This window comes from Schistocerca cancellata, chromosome 3, assembly GCF_023864275.1.
Source record: "Schistocerca cancellata isolate TAMUIC-IGC-003103 chromosome 3, iqSchCanc2.1, whole genome shotgun sequence".
Taxonomy (NCBI): domain Eukaryota; kingdom Metazoa; phylum Arthropoda; class Insecta; order Orthoptera; family Acrididae; genus Schistocerca; species Schistocerca cancellata.
The window spans coordinates 634,961,851-634,985,915 of NC_064628.1; the positions used below are offsets into that span (position 1 = coordinate 634,961,851).

Here is a 24,065-nt window from a genome sequence, read left to right on the forward strand (position 1 = left end):
TTTACAATGCTGTTAGTGTTAAATATCTTGTGTACTCTGCAGAAAGTGATTTAATTGTCATGAACTCTTTTGGGTAAAGTCATGGGTGTTGTGGGAAATTGAGTGAAGACTCGTTTTATTGATGTGTACTGTAAATATTAGGAATAGTAACTTCAAGTTTCACATGTGCAAACCAAATACATGTGTATGTTAAACATAGAATTCTTATGTCAGTACATCATGGACTATGGTCCATACCTCATTTTGCTGGCATTTGTCAGATGCTGCGTCAGTGCTGTCCAACTTGTCTTGTGTACATAATTTCTTTTAATCTGCTAATTACTAAGTAAATGTTACTTTGAGATATCTGTAGTGTATTTTACCTTACTAGTTCACTTTTTTCATTTCATTTAGCTCTGTTTATTAATGTACTGTATCTGTGTACACTTTTTAATCCATTCTGACGTAAACCCTGAATACTTATTGTTTTCAATATAGATAGGCAAAACATATGCCATGTGATGTGAGGGAGGTATTGGATAGCATACTTAATACACAAAACAATGTTTCAGGGTTCGATGTGGAAACTACACAGAAAGTTATCTCTCAGTTGGAGCATGTGATGAGAAATCTAGGGAGGAAACTGAAAGATGTGCGTAGATCCACTCTCACACTCCTGTATGGCTGCACCCTTGTTGGTACAGTCTACTTTCAAGAGATCATAGATGCTGCGTAATGTACTCAAGCATCTGTCAACATCAATCTTGTGACTGAAACTTGTAAATTGTTAGCCAAGAAATTAACCTATACACAAAATTTTAGTATTTATATAAGTTTCAAGGAACTAGTTGTTTAGAAAAAAAAGTGACTACTATGGACAGTGTTATTCCACATAAATGTATCTTCTTTTCAAGTAGGAGAATTAACTTCCCACACATTATGTAACTTTAAATCTTGTTTGTCTTCGTTTGATGTTCCATGACTAATGATTTGTTATGTCCAACAGAGAAATGTGAAACTTAAAAACTTCAGGAGTATATTTTATGAACCATGTTGTACAAAACAATTATCAGAATGTGATAAAATTACAGACTTTTAGGTTAGTAGTCATACATTTCGATGAATTTTGCAGTTTAGTTTGTATGAACAATTGGAAAATAGTGTGGAAGACATTTATGTTTGTAATCATAAATTGTGTATAGACTATACAACAAAAGTATACTTTCCTGATTTCACATACTGATTTTGGTCCTCATGCTACTCGATTGTCATCATTCCAGGCTATTAATGACTCTGATTACCTGTATTTATCCTGAATAATGCATTATTGTATCTCATTGGAACTTGAGTTGTGTGCAAACTCATGCCTAACTCTGTTTTGGGTAACCCTGGTCATCACGACTGTAAGTGTGTACTCAAGTAGAGTGTGCAGCTATTGATTGGTACTAGATGCTTCCTCTAATCATTCTTTCCGTATGATTGAACTTATTGATATATGATTATGAACTTTATTCATTTTGCTGTGTCAAAACATTTCTTCTGGTGTGTACCCTGTGTGGCTGGGATTCATGGGTCAGTCCCCACATCGTAAGCATAGGCCCTAATATGTTTTCATTATTGTCTCTTTTTTATGAGTCATCATATCCTTACATGCTCTGGTTTATGTAACTGATTTTGTGCTATACTCCTACTCGTAATCGAGTATATTCTTTTGGTCTGTACACTTAGGCTCTGAATTGTTTTTTCTTCTCTTTTGATGATTTTCAAGGTGTCACTTTATAGATGAAAACTTGCAATTTCTAATTCTAATATTTTACATTCCCTCTGCACTTATTTCTGTGGTTTAGTGTTGTAATGTTGTAGCTTTGGCTTTATCATTTGGCTTGGGATCGAATGTTCAACAGATCTGAAAATCTGAATGCCATGTTCTCAGATATGTATAGATTATGACTTCTATAGTAGATATTTTTATGTTTTCTATAATATGTTACTTCTATATCTTTTGCAGTTTTTTTGTAAGCTAACCCATACTTATATTCAAAGGAAGTGATGATCATACAGCCTAAAATTTTCTTGCAATTTTGGAGTTTAACTTCGATAATCCATATTCTGGGTTTTGGCATCATTTTGTACACCATTTGGCAAACCTTATAGTAGGTCACAAAATACTGTAAACACATTGTTACCATATTATGTGAGGGGGGTGTTGTAATGAAACATCCTCCTCTAGCATTAATTTTTCTCAACAGTAGTTGTCGATACCAGTATTATTTTTCGAATTTTGAATAGGTCGATGTTATTTCAGAGCTTTTCTGGAAACTTTCAGAAAATTTTATGCTCAGTATGTTATATTTCAAAATTCATGGTAAGGATTTACTTTATAAAATATTTTAGTATCAATGTTATAATCAATAAGTACTTGTTCTCAATATGCAGATAAAATTATTTTTTTTAGAATCATTTGAAATTACAAACTATTGGCACACTTAAAATTTCTATTATTAATTATGCAATCCTGTACTACTTACTATATTTATTTCTGGATTCATTTATGAAATAACAATCAAAATGAATAATGTAACAGTGTCTAGAAGAAATTCATTTGTTAAGAAAAATTGTAAACCCTTTGGAATATCATTATTTCCACAAAGTGTGTGAGTCGTAAGCGTGCCTCTAATGTGACTGGACATATTTTTGTGTGAACAATGTAATTTCGGCTTTGTTAATGTGAAAAATCAAAACACTGTACAATATATTAAAGTGTGAGAAAATATATTTACGTGAAAACAAACATTCTGTAACAATCTTCAAATTTATTTAGTTCAATCCAACCATGAGGACCTAAAATGTGAGATTTTTTGCTTCAAGAATCAGATCCCTACACAAGAAGAACTGGAGCCATCTCTACATGACAAGCTAAGTAAATGTGAAAGTTCATTGTGATCTTCGCTCCTCTTAAATCTTCACATAAGATTTTAATGTGAACAATGGATGGAAGTAGGAAGTACAGGGGGGGGGGATTACAAAATTTTCATCTAGTTTTGACCAATGCTAGCTCCTGTAGGAATATGTGACACTTTTTTTAAACAACCTGCATGTGCATACCATTCACATACCCACACTCCTTAGTGTCTTTAATTTTGCTGGATGATCATAATTCACAAAGACCTAGATTCACGACTACCTTATCATCTGTAGGCCACATCAAGACAGGCCTGTTGTATTACAAGTTACAACATTACGAACTCCTGGATAGAACTTGCCACGAATCAGTTGAAGAACACTGAACAAAGAGCTTTCTGTTCTTCGAGTACATGTTTATCTACCTTGTTCAAATTAATATTCTGAGGTTGATTCTTAAAGACAGCTCTTAATCCAACCTTTGGAAATGGGCCCATTTCAACTCCAAAGCTAATAGTGTAAAATATGACACAGGAAGAAGTTTTATTGTTTTTGATTTTAAACTAAATCATGAATATATTTTCAGGCTTTTATGTTGAAATTTTATTACTGAAATACTTGTAAATTTTGAAGGCTAATTATTCCTTCTTCAGTTCATGATTTCAAAAGCATCATCATTTCATGCAAATGATCACTAACCAAACGTAATGGAAATAAATCTATTCACATATTTTCTGTATTAAGCATAATCAACATAAATTGTTAAAACTGCAATTTTGCTCATGACTTAAGTAATTAGATTCACAGCAATTATAAAAGAATACATTGTACTGTATGATCTTCTCACAACATAAGTGTAGAACTACATTTAAAACAAAAATAGCAGTTTTTAATTAAGTGAACTGTTAGAAGCAGCTCTATCATATAAATATCACTACATTTATTACTGATATTCATGTAACATAAGATTATTAATACAATTTTCTCTTTCAGTTTCATATAATTTCACAGTATTTTTATTACATTACAACAGTGAGTGACATAATAACGGTAACAATAGTTTTTCTTACATTATTCAGTCAGTCCATTATAATGTCCTAAATGATAAACATGATATAACAATGGAGGAAAATATCTCAAAAGTGATACATGCATTACACATGCCATTTGTATGTGCAAAAGAAAGGTTTTTGCTTGATGTACTTGCATGGTACTGTGTCACAGTAGATTCTCAGAATCATCCAGTAGCAGGGACTTGTGTTCTTGTAACCATTCATTTATATTATGGGCTATTGCTTTACATCTCTCTGTACCTTGCAAAAATGTTTTATGGTTGCCTTCCGCATATTTTATATCAATAGGTCCAGCCGTTAGCTGTCATTAAAGAAAAACATATTAATTGCCTGACAGTGGTTTAATATCTCTTAATTAAATAAAATATTAGGTTTAAATATGAATGTCAACTGAAACACAAATTACTGTAACCAGTCAAGTTTTGTATTTTGAAGGATTTTATCTCCAACATCAGGTGGCTTTATTTCAATAATAAGCGAAGATGAATTGTATGATAGCAGAATACAAAACACTATTTTAGTACAGGCTTCAAAGTTATGTTCATGTTTGATTGTATAAGTGAACAGCAATGCAAATGTAAATATCTACCACATACTAATTTCCTATTTGTGTTTGCATTATATCCACTCTCTATAAATAGCTGTCTACAAGAAACATGTCCAGTTTGATTTCAGACAGTGTACAGACACCACAAGAATGTTTTAAACTTCACTGAGCAACTGGAGACTGTAATACTGAAACTTAATACATACATATACAGGTAAGTCGTGTAGAGATTTTAATACTGTCTTCACTCAGATAGCACTAATGAAGGGCATTTAGAGTTACTAAAGTCCAGCTGTGGCTTATTATCCATAGTAATACTCTCAACAAGGATAGTAGGTCACAGCATAACAGCAATTGATACTTTATTTTGTGAATCCTACAATAAATGGTTTCTCTAATGGTCTATTGGCAGCAATGAAGTATCTCCATAAATGGGGTTTAGCTAAGAAGAGAAAAGGACAGCTTCATGGAACCATAAATGCTGACTCAGTAATGCTTTTCTGAGGATGTTTACTGGATGAACAATGGAAAGAAGTTTGCCAAGGACACATAGTATATGATAAACCACATTATTTCCTAAAAATGTTCTTACAAAACTTGTTGTTGTGGTCTACAGTCCTGAGACTGGTTTGATGTAGACTTACAAAACTATGTTCCTCAATTATGGACACTAATATAGATAGCTGAAGCCCTGTTGAAAAGTTGTTCCTGTCTGGCACTGTGTTTGGCAGTAAGGGCAGCTGGCTCATAGGGATGATTGAAGGATGGGGGGCATGAGTGAATATGACACAGAAGATCTGTTTGCAGACTTGGTTTGGAGACAGTCTGTGTTTGAAGGCCTTAGTAAGACCTTCAGAATACCGAGCAAGAAAATGCTTGTCACTGTAGGGGTGACATCTACAAGGTTGTACGGAAGAACCTTTTTAACATAGAAGAGAAGGCAGCTATCAGAATGGAGGTACTGTTGATGGTTAGTGGGATTCATATGGATGTAAGTTTTTAATGAGCCATTACAGAGCAGGAGGAGGTCAACATTCTGGAAGGTGGCATACTATATGTGGGAAGACCATATTAAGCAGATAGGAGAGTAGGTATTGATGCAGTAGAGGATTCAGTTTAGAGTGTATTGACTCTGGATCTGGAGGGTAAAAATAGCATTAATGAATGGAACAAGACAAAGGATGTACGATCTTGGGTGGCTAGAAAAGGTTCATCTAGATGACTCATAAACAAATTTGTAGAATGCATCTGTGAGCCATCTGCTGCAAAAATACACCTTTATTGTCTAGTGGTTTCAATTAAATAATCATCTTCACAGGAGGACTTTAAAATATAGAAACAGAAAAAAAGTAGTATACACAAACAAAAGAAGCAATCAGTCACAAATACACTAGCTTCACATCAACTCCAATCATACGTACATACAACTGCTCCATAAACTCAGATGAACTAAAACTGTTTCGTCTGATACAAAAGAAATAGTGTATAAAATAAAACTTAATCATCAGCTGTTTCAACTGATTATTTCAAACTCAACAATGTATATATTAAAGTTCAATGTCAAAGACAGTATTGTCAAAGATTATGGGGCCAAATAATATATATATATTCCTTCCCTCTTTCCTGACAAGGCAACCGTTGGTTGCGAAAGCCAGAATTTTGTGTGCATGTTTTGTGTTTGTTTGTGTGTCTATCGACGTGCCAGCACTTTCGTTTCGTAAGTCAAATCATCTTTGTTTTTATATATATATATATATATATATATATATATATATATATATATATATATATATATATATATATATATATATATATAAAACAAAGATGATGAGACTTACCAAACAAAAGCGCTGGCAGGCCAATAGACACACAAACATACACACAAAATTCAAGCTTTCGCAACAAACAGTTGCTTCGCCAGGAAAGAGGGAAGGAGAGGGAAAGACGAAAGAATGTGGGTTTTAAGGCAGAGGGTAAGGAGTCATTCCAATCCCAAGAGCGGAAAGACTTACCTTAGGGGGAAAAAAGGACAGGTATACACTCGCGCACACACACACATACCCATCCGCACATACACAGACACAAGCAGACATTTGTAAAGGCAAAGAGTTTGGGCAGAGATGTCAGTTGAGGTGGAAGTACAGAGGCAAAGATGTTGTTGAAAGACAGGTGAGGTATGAGCGGCGGCAAATTGAAATTAGAAATTAGCGGAGATTGAGGCCTGGCGGATAGCGAGAAGAGAGGATATGCTGAAGGGCAAGTTCCCATCTCCGGAGTTCTGACAGGTTGGTGTTAGTGGGAAGTATCCAGATAACCCGGACGGTGTAACACTGTGCCAAGATGTGCTGGCCGTGCACCAAGGCATGTTTAGCCACAGGGTGATCCTCATTACCAACAAACACTGTCTGCCTGTGTCCATTCATGCGAATGGACAGTTTGTTGCTGGTCATTCCCACATAGAAGGCTTCACAGTGTAGGCAGGTCAGTTGGTAAATCACGTGGCTGCTTTCACACGTGGCTCTGCCTTTGATCGTGTACGCCTTCCAGGTGATGGTGGGAGGGTGCATGGGACAGGTTTTACACCGGGGGCGGTTACAAGGGTAGGAGCCAGAGGGTAGGGAAGGTGGTTTGGGGATTTCATAGGGATGAACTAAGAGGTTACGAAGGTTAGGTGGATGGCGGAAAGACACTCTTGGTGGAGTGGGGAGGATTTCATGAAGGATGGATCTCATTTCAGGGCAGGATTTGAGGAAGTCGTATCCCTGCTGGAGAGCCACATTCAGAGTCTGATCCAGTCCCGGAAAGTATCCTGTCACAAGTGGGGCACTTTTGGGGTTCTTCTGTGGGAGGTTCCGGGTTTGAGGAGATGAGGAAGTGGCTATGCCTTCGCCCTAGCCAGATTACACTCCCATATTTTATTTTCTCAGGCTTGTCTGACATTTGGCATCACCCCCAAAGGCCTCACACTTAAAGTTCCCATCTCTGGCTGCAACCCTTCTTTCCATCAGTCCCTGTACCAGTTCCAAACTGAACAATCCATTGCCCTCACCCACCTAATCCTTCACCTACACATCAACTCAGCCAATGAACACACCCGTCAACTCCTGTCCTTAATAAAAGTCCTCAATCTTTCCTCTCCCACATCCACACTGGCTGTTCAGAGCATCCTCCTACAGGCCAACCGCAAATTAGAACAGCATGCCACCCTCCACCTTAAAAAACTATCCAATCTCCTGGTTTCCCACCTCCGGAAAGGCAACTCACTCACCCTTCACAACCTTTCCAGCAAACCTCAACCTCCTCTCATTGCACACAAACCCAGTCTCTCCCATCTACTCAATCTCCCACTTCCAGCTCCACTCCCTCCAAAACCACAAAATTCCAATCAACACAATCTGGTACCACAACACCCTAATTCAGTAGTTAACCTTTCCTCCAACCTTCTCTCCCAATCCGAAACCTCTGTCCTATCCAAAGGCCTCACCTTCAGCCCCACTCCCAGATTCAACCAAATAGCCCTCGTCAAAGATTTACTGTCCTACACCCGTACTCTCTGATGGAAATATCACTTTGCCACGAAGAAAAATGATCCTAATCCTACTCTTAATGATCCAACTCCCCAAGACACTATCCAGATTGAACCCTGCCTGGAACAGTTCCGTCCTCCATCAAAGCGGGACCCACCTCCTCTTCCTCAAAATCACCCTCTCCAAACCTTCCAGGAATTTCTGACTTCCAGCCTTGCCTCTCAATCCTTCTTAAAAAACCTTAATCCTACTACCAACATCACCACTGCTGAAGCCCAGGCTATCCGTGATCTGAAGGCTGACCGATCCATTGTCATTCTTCTGGAGGACAAGGGTTTCACGACTGTGGTACTTGATCATCGGGAGTATGTGGCTGAGGGACTGGGTCAGCTTTCAGACAACACTACTTACAAAGTTTGCCAAGGTAATCCCATTCCTGATGTCCAGGCGGAGCTTCAAGGAATCCTCAGAACCTTAGGCCCCCTACAAAACCTTTCACCTGACTCCATCAACCTCCTGACCCCACCAACACCCCGCACCCCTGCCTTCTACCTAAAATTCACAAACCCAATCATCCCAGCTGTCCCATTGTAGCTGGTTACCAAGCCCCCACAGAACGCATCTCTGCCTACGTAGATCAACACTTTCAACCCATTACATGCAGTCTCCCATCCTTCATCAAAGACACCAACCACTTTCTCAAACGCCTGGAATCCCTACCCAGTCTGTTACCCCCGGAAACCATCCTTGTAACCATTGATGCCACCTCCTTATACACAAATATTCCGCATGTCCAGGGCCTCGCTGCGATGGAGCACTTCCTTTCACGCCGATCACCTGCCACCCTACCTAAAACCTCTTTCCTCATTACCTTAGCCAGCTTCATCCTGACCCGCAACTTCTCCACTTTCGAAGGCCAGACATACCAACAATTAAAGGGAACAGCCATGGGTACCAGAATGGCCCCCTCGTACACCAACCTATTCATGGGTTGCTTAGAGGAAGCCTTCTTGGTTACCCAGGCCTGCCAAACCAAAGTTTGGTACAGATTTATTGATGACATTTTCATGATCTGGACTCACAGTGAAGAAGAACTCCAGAATTTCCTCTCCAACCTCAACTCCTATGGTTCCATCAGATTCACCTGGTCCTACTCTAAATCCCATGCCACTTTCCTTGACGTTGACCTCCACCTGTCCAATGGCCAGCTTCACATGTCCGTCCACATCAAACCCACCAACAAGCAACAGTACCTCCATTATGACAGCTGCCACCCATTCCACATCAAACGGTCCCTTCCCTACAGCCTAGGTCTTCGTGGCAAACGAATCTGCTCCAGTCCGGAATCCTTGAACCATTACACCAACAACCTAAAAACAGCTTTCGCATCCCGCAACTACCCTCCCGACCTGGTACAGAAGCAAATAACCAGAGCTACTTCCTCATCTTCTCAAACCCGGAACCTCCCACAGAAGAACCCCAAAAGTGCCCCACTTGTGACAGGATACTTTCCGGGACTGGATCAGACTCTGAATGTGGCTCTCCAGCAAGGATACGACTTCCTCAAATCCTGCCCTGAAATGAGATCCATCCTTCATGAAATCCTCCCCACTCCACCAAGAGTGTCTTTCCGCCGTCCACCTAACCTTCGTAACCTCTTAGTTCATCCCTATGAAATCCCCAAACCACCTTCCCTACCCTCTGGCTCCTACCCTTGTAACTGCCCCCGGTGTAAAACCTGTCCCATGCACCCTCCCACCATCACCTACTCCAGTTCTGTAACCCGGAAGGCGTACACGATCAAAGTCAGAGCCACGTGTGAAAGCAGCCACGTGATTTACCAACTGACCTGCCTACACTGTGAAGCCTTCTATGTGGGAATGACCAGCAACAAACTGTCCATTCGCATGAATGGACACAGGCAGACAGTGTTTGTTGGTAATGAGGATCACCCTGTGGCTAAACACGCCTTGGTGCACGGCCAGCACATCTTGGCACAGTGTAACACCGTCCGGGTTATCTGGATACTTCCCACTAACACCAACCTGTCAGAACCCCGGAGATGGGAACTTGCCCTTCAGCATATCCTCTCTTCTCGCTATCCGCCAGGCCTCAATCTCCGCTAATTTCTAATTTCAATCTGCCGCCGCTCATACCTCACCTGTCTTTCAACATCATCTTTGCCTCTGTACTTCCGTCCCGACTGACATCTCTGCCCAAACTCTTTGCCTTTACAAATGTCTGCTTGTGTCTGTGTATGTGTGGATGGATATGTGTGTGTGTGCGAGTGTATACCTGTCCTTTTTTCCCCCTAAGGTAAGTCTTTCCGCTCCCGGGATTGGAATGACTCCTTACCATCTCCCTTAAAACCCACATCCTTTCGTCTTTCCCTCTCCTTCCCTCTTTCCTGACGAGGCAACCGTTGGTTGCGAAAGCTTGAATTTTGTGTGTATGTTTGTGTTTGTTTGTGTGTCTGTCGACCTGCCAGCACTTTCATTTGGTAAGTCACATCATCTTTGTTTTTAAATATATTTTTCCTTCGTGGAATGTTTCCTTCTATTATAACCATATATATATATATATATATATATATATATATATATATATATATATATATATATATATATATATATATATATATATATATATATATATTTCAGAAAAATATAGGATTCCACTTGCACAAATGATGAACACATCAGGGTGGCATCTCTTATTTACCCAAACAATAGCTGCAATAACACAATTGGGGCCACCACAGACATCAACATTCATCAATGCAAAATCAAATTTTACACCATTACAGACATCAGGATCATGCAACATTTGCTGATAAGTAGTGATAGTAGTAGCAATCTTAATTTGATTCCTACATCATAAAGTTGTTTGTAGGTGGTTGGATGCCACCTATACATATGATGAACAGATTGCACTATCTATTCAGCACCCACAGGGGGCCCCACAGGACAATACATTGTGATGAGCATGAATAAATCACTTTTGAGCTTTGGTATGACCAATGTGTAGTTTACTTTTTTTAAATTATGTGTACACAGTACAATTATCCATTAATGTAAATTAAACAATCCTACCATGTCCTTTAATCCAAATACATATCATGAAGATGTACTTTGTACCTACATCTAGTATGAATACAACAGCAACAGATGCACTTGTAGTTTCAGAATAGCACTATACAGTGTCAAACAACATTAAAATCTTGTAAGCAACAATGGGTATATGAATAAAACAGAGAATGTACCTTATTTTTGGAATTTCAAGGAACAGTCTCATGTTCACATGAATGAAGAGGGGTGGAGAATATACTTCAACTGAGAATTTTTGTAGCTTGAATAAAAAGACAGAAGAAGTTGCTCAACATGAAGAACATTCTCCAGTCCAAGCTGCTGGAGAAGGTGGTCACACGTGTGTGAGTTGTGCTTTGTTGTGTGAATGAATGTGTGTGCATTTACTTTTCTGATAAAGGTTTTGGTCAACAGATAATGTGTGTCTCTTCATTGTGCTTGTCTGCAACTTAGTGTATCATCTTTATGGAAAGCAGCAATCTAACTTTTCTTTATATTGTTAATATTCTCCCATTTCATTTGAATAAAACTAGATTTGTGTCTCATAACCAGAGAATGTTTTCTGGGCTTTGACACGAGCTGTGCAGCTTACTTCAAACTGAATAAGTTCTGTTGATGTTAAGTTTTCTTGAGTTTGTTTTTGGTAAAAATGGCAGAATCTATGTTGCTCAGAAGGCAAAACATGATATACATGTTCCAAAGAAACACTGAAGAGAGGAACTGTAGACATTTATACAGGTTTAACAATGAAAACATTATTTGGCTGGGAAATTTCCTTCCTAAAAAATCATGAAATAAGAGGGGGTGACCTTTCAAATGAAGAAAAATTGTGAACATTTTTGTCCTATTTAGCACACCCATGTTTTCAGACAGGTGCAGGGAAGTCTGAGCTATACACAAGGCAACTGTGTCACTGTCATTTTCAGATGTTCCTCATCATGTTTTCTCGCAGCATAAATCTTATATTTTGTTATGTTGGAAAAAGTAGACAATAATAGCAACTGATTTATTACAAACCTAGCAATCTGTTTCTCATAATGAAATGACACATATGTGAAACACCATATTTAACCAAAATTATTTCGTGTTAGAAAACCTTTACAGAGTTCCGGTTTGGAGTATATAAAAATGTGATGTATTCTTAAGATTTCATTCACCTAATGTGACCACATAAATTAATAACAAAAGATATTTCCAAATGTCAAAAATTCTGTAACATCATCCACAATCATCTTAATAATTTGTTTCTGCACATAAAACTGAAATAAAAACATAGTGCAACTCTTCCAGAACACACAGATGCCATTTTCATATTTGTACACTGAATAGTTTGCTGTTTGAGTAAGCTGAATGAAATGTTAGATTATGAGTATGTTCTGTCATATGTGTGGCAAGATGACATACACCATGAACATTCTCAAGGAGGGGCAAGTAGAGAAAAGAACTCCCTCATTAGAGAATATGCTCTGAATTTTTTATTCATACAAAATTGAGAACTTTCTCACAGAATGTTCTTTTGCTCCGATCATCTCCTCCAGAGAATGTTCTCTTTTTTTATTCATATAACCCAATGTCTCATGGAGGAAAGTTTCCAAAGCAATAAATTCTGGCAGTATTATTCTATCTACATAAACAGTGGCTACAGTAACCCAATTTTGGCCACTGTGAATATCATTATCCATCAACAAAGCACTTTTGCAATGTGCTGATTGTTTGCCTTATGTACATGATTGGGATAGCTGCAGTTTGTGGTGGCTGAAATTATTTTAAGTACATTAGCAATGAAAAACATAATTCAGATTGTTTACTGTAATAAGTAACTACACAGTCATGTAGTCAGTTATCAAGTCAGTGAGATGCCGCCCTAAAATGTTCATTGTGTGTACAGGTGACATCCTACTATATACAAACAGCTTTTTAATGTAGATACCAAGTATAAAATTGCCATCACTACCACTACTTATCAGAAACTGTCATGGCCCATCTGTAAGCTGTGGCGTAAAATTTTATTTTGTATTGATGAATAGTGATGTTCATGGTGGCCAGAACTTGTTTACTGTAGCCTTTGTTTGTGCTGATAAGAATAACACTGCCAGAATTACTGCTTTGGAAAACTTTCCTCTCTGAGATGTCATCACCTCCAAGATTTTAATACTGTCTGAGACTGTGTGATCATATACTGCTACTATTAGTGCATCCATTACTGTCAACAAACCTTTGTGTATTCCTTCTAGACTTAGTTGCAAGTTGAGTCTTGGTGATATGTTATGAATTTGGATTGAGGAACATTGAGATAATGCTAAATTTGCTGTAATAAGTGGCAGTACTGTGTATTCATCATTTTGAAAATAAAGATTAATATTTAAAGAATCTTTACTTATGATACACACCACCTTGGTCATTGGTTTGTATTGTACATTCAAGAATCATAATCCTTCAAAGATGCATCACTTGTTTGTTGTGTGTTACTTTTGCTCCTCATTATCAGGATAGTAGCCATGGGGCTCAGATCCCTCTCTTGGAGGATAATGTATTTTCAGAATGCTTTGTGTTGGCTATCATTCTTCACAGAAGCCCATTATCTTTACTGGAAAACAAATAGTATTTTTAGAAGACTGCAGACATTGTGTTGGGACAGAACAAAACTGTACAGTTTGTCTTCTGCCAGCCTTCTCCAGTTTCATATTTCCAACTTTCTCAGATCGGTCGCCACATAATTCAGCCATCACAATCTTGGTCTGCCCACTGAGTGGCTAGCATCTGGTTTTACAGTTAGCAACTTCTATGGCATTTGCTCTTCTTCCAGTCTCTGCTCATCTCAGCCACTGCAACCTTTGTGCCTTTACATCTACAGTGATTGGAGGATTTAACTGAGTTCACACAGTTCTGTGTTGGTCCTAATTTTCCAAGCACATTTTTCACATACTGTCCCATATTTCTTGTGCAGTACTTTGCATCCCTATGCATCCAAGGCATTTTTTACCTGTTGTTGGTTTTACAATTATTTTGTACAATGTCGTCTTCAGCTGTCTTGCAATGTTGAGAGGATCACAACATGTTAAGGAAGCTGTAATAGCACCTGTTACCTGTAGCTCTTCTCATGTTTACCTCTGTTGGTACCATATTATCTTCCGTAACCATTCCCATCCCCCCACCCCACAAATACAAGAAACAGATTTTAGATTACCTGAATGAATGCTCAACATGTTAATTTCATCTCCATCACTAACAATGTTGATTATCTGAGTATCAAAGCACAAAGTTCAAGAGCACTGTACAATATGTTTTAGACAGGTATGTGTTGACAAAGTTGTGAAGGCTGGAAAACACCTGCTGTGGTCTGACAACTATGTTAGAAAACTGCTGTAAATGCAAAGAGAGCTTCACTACAAATTTAAACATAGCCACAGTCTCACAGACAAACTAAAGTTAAACACACCCAAAATTAGTTGGTTGGTTGGTTGGCTGATTTGAGGGAGGGGACTAAACAGTGAGGTCATCAGTCACATTGCATTAAGGAAGGAAATAAAGGGAAGTCAGCTGCGCCATTTCAAAGGAACCATCTCGGCATTTGCCTGAAGCAATTTAGGGAAATAACGGAAAACCTAAATCAGAATGAGCAGCCACACAAAAATATTGGCCTATATCTCTGACATTGATCAGTTGTAAAATTTTGGAACATATTTTATGCTTCCATAATGTGACATCTTCGTAGACCAAAATTTGGTCTGAAGGAGCCAACATTGGCTCTGAAAACAACGACTGTGTGAAACCCAGCTTGCTCTTTTTGTCCATGAGACCCAGAAAGCAGTCTATATAGGCACCCAGGTAGACACTGCGTCGCATGAGTGTGGGGAATATCAGACCCGCTGTGGGATCAGATTGAGGAGTTTCTAGCAAACAGAATACAGCCTGTCATTCTTAGTGGGAGAAGTATTCAGTTGAAAAATTAACTTTGGTCATGCTGTAGAGAGTGTTATAGGACTATTACTTTCCACAATAATTATAAATGATCTAATTTATGGGGTTTCTCACAGGTGATGCTGTTGCATACAGAGAAATTGCAACTCTAAAAAATTATTGCCAAATTCAGGAAGACCAACAGAGTATCAATGCTTGCTCTGCAGGGTGTGTCAATTGATCCTCAACACAAACAAATGTAACATACTGCACACACATAGACAGAAAGGCCCTTTGTTATATATTGCACAATTGCAAAACAATCACTGGAAGCAGTTACTTCCATAAAATACCTAAGAATATGTGTACAGATTGATTTGAAATGGAGCAATTGCATAAAATTAATCATGAGTAAGGCAGATGCCTGACTGATCTTCATTGGAAGAATCCTCAGGAAATGCAGTCAGTCAACAGAGGAAGTAGCTTACAATACCCTCATTTGAACAATACTTAAATATTGTTCATCAGTATGGGATCAGTACTGGATAGGACTGATGGAGGAAATAGAGAAGGTCCAAAGTAGAGTGGCACTTTTTGTTACAGGTTCATTCAGTAAGCACGAAAGCATCACAGATGACCAGTTGCAAGAGAGGCATTTTGCATCATGGTGTGGTTTATTGTTAAAGTTCCGAGAGCGTTCCTTCCTTGAAGAGTCAACAAATAGATTGCTTCTTCTTACATATATCTTGCAAAACGGCCATGAAGATAACACTAGAGAGATTCAAGCACACACGAAGGTTTACTGGCAATTGTTTTCCCATGAACTATTTGCAACTGGAACTTAGAAGGGGAAAGCAATGCTGGTACACAAAGTTCCCTCCACCACACACTACAAGGTGGCTTGCAGGGTATAGATGTAGATGTAGGTGCACTTAAACTGTTTAAAAATTTTCAAATAAATCGGCACCTCTCTATCTTTTGGTGCTGATCATATCTGCAGAAGGAAAAAGAGCAAATTTGAGAAAAATAAATTGAAAGACCTTGAGGATTGTAGAAGTGAAAACAGTGTTAGAAGAATGTTAAAGGAATTAAAAGAGATACAGCAAAGATGACAGTACATATGTGAAATATATATTTCTCTCACTGGACACTTGACAATGAAATCCAAGCTTGGTAATACTACTGACTTGCTTGATTTCAATAAGGGGTAAGACTGGCTTACTTCTTTTATGTAATAGCAATGTACTTTAAGTTGATCTTCCTGTTACATAGCAGTGGCAACTAATTTGCAGATATATGATTTGTTGCCTACTAGAAGATGAGAAATATCATTTCTCATTTATGACAGCACCTAGTGAATTAATGAGAAAAAGAAGGAAAATACAAGGGTGGTCCAGAATTTAAACATACAAAGGACTACTGCTTTGTATTAATTTGATGTAGTACTGAACATACTCATGCCAACTTATTCAAAACGGATAATACACTTTTTTAAGAGAAGGTAAGAGCCATTTTTTCCAGTGGCATATAAGTTTTCATCTGCACTCCTGACACAGTCATCAATGCCTAATATATCTCACTGTCATTTATAATACTATTTCCATAGGTGTGTCACTTTGGAAATGAGGTAAAATCCATTGATGTGAGATCTGGATTGTCAACAGATGCATCAAAATTTCACACTCAAAGATAAGCAACATTTCTTGTGTAGCACAGTGTGAACAGTCATTGTAACACTGCAAGGAAACTTTCATACAGATCATGAAAATTAAAATAATTTTCAAAACAGCTAGCACTACATTCATCAGAGTACTGAACAGTCCTCTAAAACAATGCCAGTTTGATTTGGTGTGCCACAAGGAAAGTCATGATTCCACATTCACATTATTATACAGAGGTGACATGAACACACAGCTGACTTCTAGACCTACTACACTATTTACTGATGACTCCAGTATTCTGATAATATCAGCCTTTTTATTCTATGAGACCTACTGTAAGAAATATTGATGGTTTCTCCCCATTCCTGTCACGTACAGAGTCAAATGGTTACATGTCTCTGTGCACAGTGTATGTAATCTAATTTTGACTTTTTGGTCACTGTAGGAGAGATATTTAGGGGGTTGTAGTATATTACTAGATTGCTCACTTAGTACATGATAAGCAGGCTTTTGTAGGATAGCTGGCAATCTAACTTCAAGTGCCTGCCAGTTCAGGTATTAAGGGCAACTCCCGTGAACCAGACAAATTTTGTAACTATTCACATTGTCCTCCTTTACCTGCATTCAGTATTCCCCTGTTAGTCCTGTCTGGCAAGGGTCCCACACACTTAAGCAATATTCTACAAGGAGTTGCATGAGTGTTTTGAGAGCAACATTCTGTACAGATTGATTACATTTTCCCAATACCCTAACAATAACTTAAAGTATGCCACTTGCCTTGCCTATGACTGAGCCTATGTGATCATTCCGTTTCATATCCCTACAACTTGTTGCTCTCAGGTGTTTGTAAGAGTTGACTGATTCCAAATGTGACTCACTGAGATTGTTTTGTGAAGTGCACAATTTTGTATTTCTGAACAATTAAACCAATCTTCACACCATTTTGATGTCCTATCAAGATCTAACTGGATAATTGTGCAGTATTCATCACAGGTACCTGTATCATATGCAAAAGCTCTGAGGCTTCTCTTAATATTGTCTGCAATGTCATTAATGTACAACATCAACACTGTACAACATCAACAGCAATGATCACAAACACATCTCTGGTGCATGCCTGAAATTATTTCTACAGTTACTGATGACACTGTATTCAAGGTAACAGCTGCAGCCTCTCTACCAAGAAATCTTCAAGCCAGTCACAAATTTTGTTTGATATCATATATGAATGTACTTTTGTTAGTAAGCATTGGTGGGGAACAGAGACAAACATTTCTTGGAATACAAGAAATACTGCATCTATCTGACTGTTTTCAACCATGGCTCAAGATTTTACATGAAAAACACACAACTTGGTTTTCCTGACTAATGGTTTGTAAATCCATACTGGTTCGCATGGTGGGGGTCTTTCTGTTCCAAGATATCTCATCACATTTGACCTCAGAATATTGTTTTAAGATTCTGCATTGGTCTGATGTCAACGGTGTTGGATAGTAGATTTGTGGGTCACTTCTGCTACCCTATTTGCAGACAGGTATGACCTGTGATTTCTTCCAACTTCTGTGCACTAATTTTTGTTCTCATCACATCCGCAGTAGGTTGTGATTAAAATAGGGGCTAACTCAGCTGCAACTTTTGTACAGAATCTGACTGGAATTCCATCAGGCCCTGAAGATTTGCTTAACAACGGCAATTTCAGTTCTTTCTTAGTGCCTATATCACTCCTCTTTCAGTGGAGCAGTACTTAATGTGTGGCAGTAATCTTGAATTTTTCTTTGTAAAAGAAGATTTGAAAATGGACTGTAACATTTATGCCTTTGCTCTGCTACTCGCAGTTTCAGTTCCTGTGTCATCCATGAGTAACTGAAATTAATTTGGTGCCACTGACAGTATTTGCATGTGACCAGAATTTCTTTAGGTTTAGTGAGAGGTATTTTGATAAGATTCTGCAATTGTTGTCACTGATGACTTTGTGCACTGCTCATCTAACAGCATAAATTGCCTCATTTAGTATCTCTTTACGTATACTCACATACTTTCTTTTACGTGTATTGTGCAGCTGTTGCTGTTTCTTGAGAATTTACTTTGCAGAGACCATGTAAAGTACAAGGCCATTCCCATTACAATCTGTTAAATTAGACACATTATCTGTATAGAGCCCAGTCAAGTATTCTTGTAATCTTCAGCCACAGTTCTAGTTTGTACGCTCCTCCCCAGAGCTAAATGCTTCAAGTTCCTCGTTGAGATATGACAGCCAAGTGTCTTTATCTAGATTACTGAATATTTAAACCCTTCTACTTTTTTTAGTTGACCTTTGTAGTTTGGTAATCATTATTGCTACAACTGACTTATGGTCACTGACACCAGTTTCAATGTGGTCATCCTCAAAGAGGTCTAGTCTGTTTGTTGTCATTAGTGGACATTTAAACTATCTTTTCTAGCTAATTTTCAGATAAAGTATTGTTTCAAAGGATGTCTCTTCACACCCAGTGCTCACAAAACCACAATTAACTTAATCTATTGTTGCATGTCTAGAGAACGTATGTACTAGTGAGCTGAAGGTTCCTCTAGAGTTCTCAGTTACATCTGGAGGTTAATCTGGCCATCAATAGAAAGATAAAATTACACACAGCCTTTAAAAAAAGTGAACCACCAAGAAGTGGAGGAAGAAATGAAATGAAGCCTCACAGCTTTCAAATAAAACAATTGTCTGCATCTGTCACTTTTTTTATTTCATCCCAGGACACATTTTGAGAGTTTACACACTCATCTTCAGGAGAAACAATGATATTGTGTTAAATATTTGCTAGCTGGATGCACCTAGTTGTTTGTTGTGGCTTGATTTCACTACAAAAATGTATAACAGGCATTTGTTAATGTAATATGGAACTAAGATTATACATTTTAATAGTGACAGAGTTACTCATAATCTGTTACAGAGCACAGAACCCTGCAGTTCATCATAAAAAACAAAACATCTTTAACTAAATTTTTTCGCATAACATGAACCAGAAACATTAACAAACAAAAGATTATTACGATGTAAAGATATAGTGCCTTGACTCGGACATCATTCATTACTAACTGACACTGTGAATCATAGATACCTATAAAGCCCCATCCATCCATGACAATCAGTCTGTGCAAATGTCTGTACATGCAGCAGATTGCTGTAAATGTGGTATGATCTGGCGACACAAGTTCCAATCTACTGCTTGCATGCCATCTATTGATAGGACTGTTTCTGAACACGACTTGAACTGTTTGAACAGTTTACGTCACAGTTTGGGAAATCTTGAGTTCTGTTCAATCTTTCAATTAGCCCATGATCTAGTGGCCATTGTTGGTACTATATCCATGGCCAGTCTTAAGTCTTTTTAACACACTGTGGATTTTAATGATAAACATAGTTGTGAAAAACAGACTAAACTATCCTCTAGGGCACATGTCATATGTAGCAATGGCAACTAATAAATAAATAAATATGAGATTGCAATCATGATTCTATCTGATTCTTGAGTTTTCACTTGTCCTATGAACTAGTGATGTCTGATGGTACTATCTCCAAGACTGGTCTCATCATTGTAATTTATTCTCGCGACAGCTAATTCAGTCAGTTTACCACAATACATTTCATTTGTTACACATAATACCAGAAACAACTTGTATGAGGAGAGCAATTTCTCCATGAGTGATTGATAGTGACATTAAGATTCCTGGAAATAGGAGCTACAAGAATCTAGAATTTGCTACTGCAATTTCAAAACAAGCATTGAGTGAAATTATACCCAACATATGTGAGGTATTCTGAAGGATGATTTCATGAATGCATGTAAGGTACTGTACCTCAGTTCTGACATGTTACAGATCACATTTTTACAGTTTGAGACACACCAAATTCGTAGAAGTTACACATGTGGCCAATGAACTATAGCTCAGTTTGTTTCTAGGTCCAGATTTTCAATTTCCTGCCTGAAGACTATCAGCAACTTTTGCACTAGTATATAAAATTTCATTCTGAACTCTAGACAGGGATTCACAAAAATCTGGAAAGTTTTACTTGTAGTATTGTGGTAGTGAATCACTCTTGTTATGAAAGACAAATTATTTCTTCTTCATGTACAGGCCCACAGCCTCAATGTACATCTAAATGATGGAACCATGTTAATCACCGCTGGCTGTCAGTTTTATTCCTTTAGTGCACCATTCATAAAAGTTACATTACTGGCCAGTTTCAGCCCTAGGCCATTATCAGATGTATGATATTGGTGTTGTGTGTGTCACATTTGGATGTATGGTGTCATCGGCGGCTGATACTCGTATCTGAGTTTTCATTTCTCTCCTGAGATTTCCTTTGTCACGGTTCAGGCGTGGAAGTGTCGTTGATGGCTTAGCAAACCAATCCTAGCGTGGAACAGGCGGCCACAGACATTACAGCTGATGGAAGGTGGAGGACGTGGCTAAGCCTGGAGGAGTTTACGTCTCCAGCGTTTGTCATTCTCCATTCTTCGATGTTCCAGCTCAAAGTTTTGAAGAGCATTTGAGGTAACTGAGCACCAGCGATTTCGATCTTCTGCTATTGTGGACCAGTTACTCGGATCGATGTTCAAGTTTTTCAGATTTTTCTTGTACTGATCCTTATAACGTTTGAGAGGGGCACCTCATGGCCTTTTACCTGTGCTCACTTCGCTGTACAGCATTTGGCGTGGAAGTCTGTCATTTTTCATCCGCTGGACATGTCCGACCCATCTGAGTTGATGCCCAATGATAAGAGCTTCCATGCTATACATTTTTGCTTTCTCAAGAACAGCCGTGTTGGATATGAAGTCATCCTGTTTCAGGTTCATGATTTATCTTAGCTTCTGTTCGTTGAAGTGTTCTAGTTTCTTCAGATCACAGCAATATAACGTCCAGGTTTTGCAACCATATAGCAGGGTGGAAATGACTACAGCTTTGTACACCATCTGTTTGGTGTACAGTGTTTGGTCTTTATTCAGGCAGACAAGCTTTGTAAGACGTCCAAATGCTAGATGGGCAGCATGTAATCTATTCTCCACATCTTTTGCAGATGAGCAGTTAGTTGACAGTATGCTTCCTAGGTAGAGGAAATAGTCCACTTGTTCCAAGGGTGTATCGTAAATGGATATGCTGAAATCAGGAACGGAGGAGCCAGGAGTTGGCTGCACCATCACCTTTGTCTTTGGAATATTGATGGAGAGATCAAATCATTCCTATGCCCAGCTGAAGGAATCAACTGACAGCTGCAACTCTGCAGGTGAATGAGCTGGGGAAGCATTGTCATCAGCATACTGCAGCTCTGTCACACAAGTGGTACTGGTGAACCTTTTTGAATGGAGTCTGGACTGGTTGAATAATCCTCCACCGAACCTGTACTTTAGTTCTATTCCTGCATTTTTTACGGATGTCTGTTAAAGCATAGCTGCCAGATACAATGCAAATAATGTTGGTGCAAGAACGCATCCTTGTTTAAGCCCACTTGTTATTGGGAATTCACCAGTTGTTTCATTCTGGCAGAGGACCTGTCCAGTCATATCACTGTGGAGAGCTTCAATCAAGTCAACATAATGTTTAGGGCAGCCGAAGCGTTTTAAGACCACCCACATGGCTTCTCTGGGAACTGTATCAAAGGCCTTTTCTAGATCGTAAAGGCTTTTGCTGTTCTCTGCACTTCCCCTGTAGTTGTCATGCACAGAAAATCATGTCAATTGTCCCTCTTGAAGGTCGAAACCCGTATTGAGACTCAGGTAGTATAGTCTCTGAAAATGTCTGGAGGCAATTTAAAAGGATCCTTGCAAAAATTTTGCCACTGACAGAGAGTAGAGATATTCCCCGGTAGTTGCCACAGACGCTTCTGTCACCCTTCTTGAAGATGGTGACAATTGTGGAGTTCTTCAAGTCAGCTGGTACCTTGCGGGTTTCCCACATTAATTGAATGAGTGAGAAGAGTCTAGTTTTTAGAGGCAAGCCGCCACCCTCAATAAGCTCCATCGGGATGCTGTCAGGTCTAGGAGCCTTCCCAGGTTTCACACTCTTGAGTGCCTTGCAAAATTCTTGAAAAGGTGGAAGATCAGCCATCCAGGGTTGTGGGGGGTGCTGTGGGACATTTTTGAGAAAATCTCCAGTGACAGTAGAAGGGCAGTTTAACAGTGAGCTGAAGTGCTCTCTCCAGCGATTTAAGATGTACTGACTTTCAGTAAGAATGGTGGAGTTGTCAGCAGCTTTCAGCGTTCCTGATGAGGAGCGGATAGGTCCATACAGCTCTTTAATACCAGCATAGAAGCCACGCAGGTTCCTTGCATCGGAAAGATTTTGGAGTTCTGTGGCTTTCTGTTGCCACCATTTGTTCTTGATTGCTCGTATTTCACTTTGACATTTCTGCTTGATTTCTTGAAAGTGTGCTTTCTTTTCTGTGCAGGACAGATCTTGAGCAAGGGATAGGTAAGCATCCCGCTTTGCATTGATGATGGCTTGGATTTCTCTATGGTTGTCATCAAACCATTCACTTCTTTTCCATGTACTGAAACCAACAACATTCTCAGCAGTTTCTTTGATGATGTTCTTTAATGTGGTCCATTCTTGTTCCACATCATCTGTGGTTGCTGGAGCTTTGTTAAGTTATTCAGACAGCATGTCTTGGAAGTGTGAGTGAACGTTTTTGTTGTTCAGGTTGCTTATGTTGAATTTTTTGCTTGGTGGGTTTGAAAAGTGGGTTCGTGGCTTGCGATACTTTGGTACTCTCAAACGGCTGACTAAAAGTCTATGGTCAGTCCAGCACTCATCGATGTTTAGTGCTGCTTTTGTGAAGAGAATGTCTTTCTTGTCACGCTGTCGAGTAATAATGTAGTCTATAAGATGCCAATGTTTGGAGCCTGGGTGCATCCATGTGGTCTTATAGCGGTTAGGCAAGCAGAATTGGGTATTGAAGATGAAAAGCTCATGCTCAGCACATAGACCAAGAAGTAACAACCCATTTGCATGTATGGTGTATTAAAGGAATAAAACTAGCAGCCTTCAGTGGTTAAAATGGTTGCATCATTTAAACCACAAATTATATTAGGAAGTAAAAGAAGTGTAGTAGTAACTGTGTCCCTGAAGGTACTGTTCCAAGATGTCACAACTCACATTAGCTTGTGGCATAGGACAGTACTGAGTGATAGTTTGCTAGTAATCCCCTAGCACCAGAATGAATACATTTTGTCACTTTGCTTAGCTCTTTGTGGTAAACAGTCCACAATGAGTTTTTTTTATTATGTATCATTTCTCTGTATAGGGTCAACCATTCATAATTTCTGTGTTAAAGAGTTGTAAGCAGCTGCCTTCTTATCCCTATCCTTGTATTCCCTGCTTTTAATTTTCCATAAACCTGTACA

At 38.7% G+C, this 24,065-nt stretch overlaps 1 protein-coding gene across 1 annotated transcript in view; it reads right to left on the minus strand.

Annotated features, from left to right (window-relative positions):
* Positions 1-3,868: 3,868 nt before the first annotated feature.
* Positions 3,869-24,065, minus strand: part of LOC126175574 (fatty acid synthase-like) — a 186,678-nt gene continuing 166,481 nt past the window's right edge. Inside the window, exon 17 of the mRNA XM_049922432.1 lies at positions 3,869-4,254. Within this exon, the coding sequence (XP_049778389.1) occupies positions 4,099-4,254 (156 nt within the window). The 3' untranslated portion in view covers positions 3,869-4,098. The remainder of the gene's footprint in view (positions 4,255-24,065) is intronic.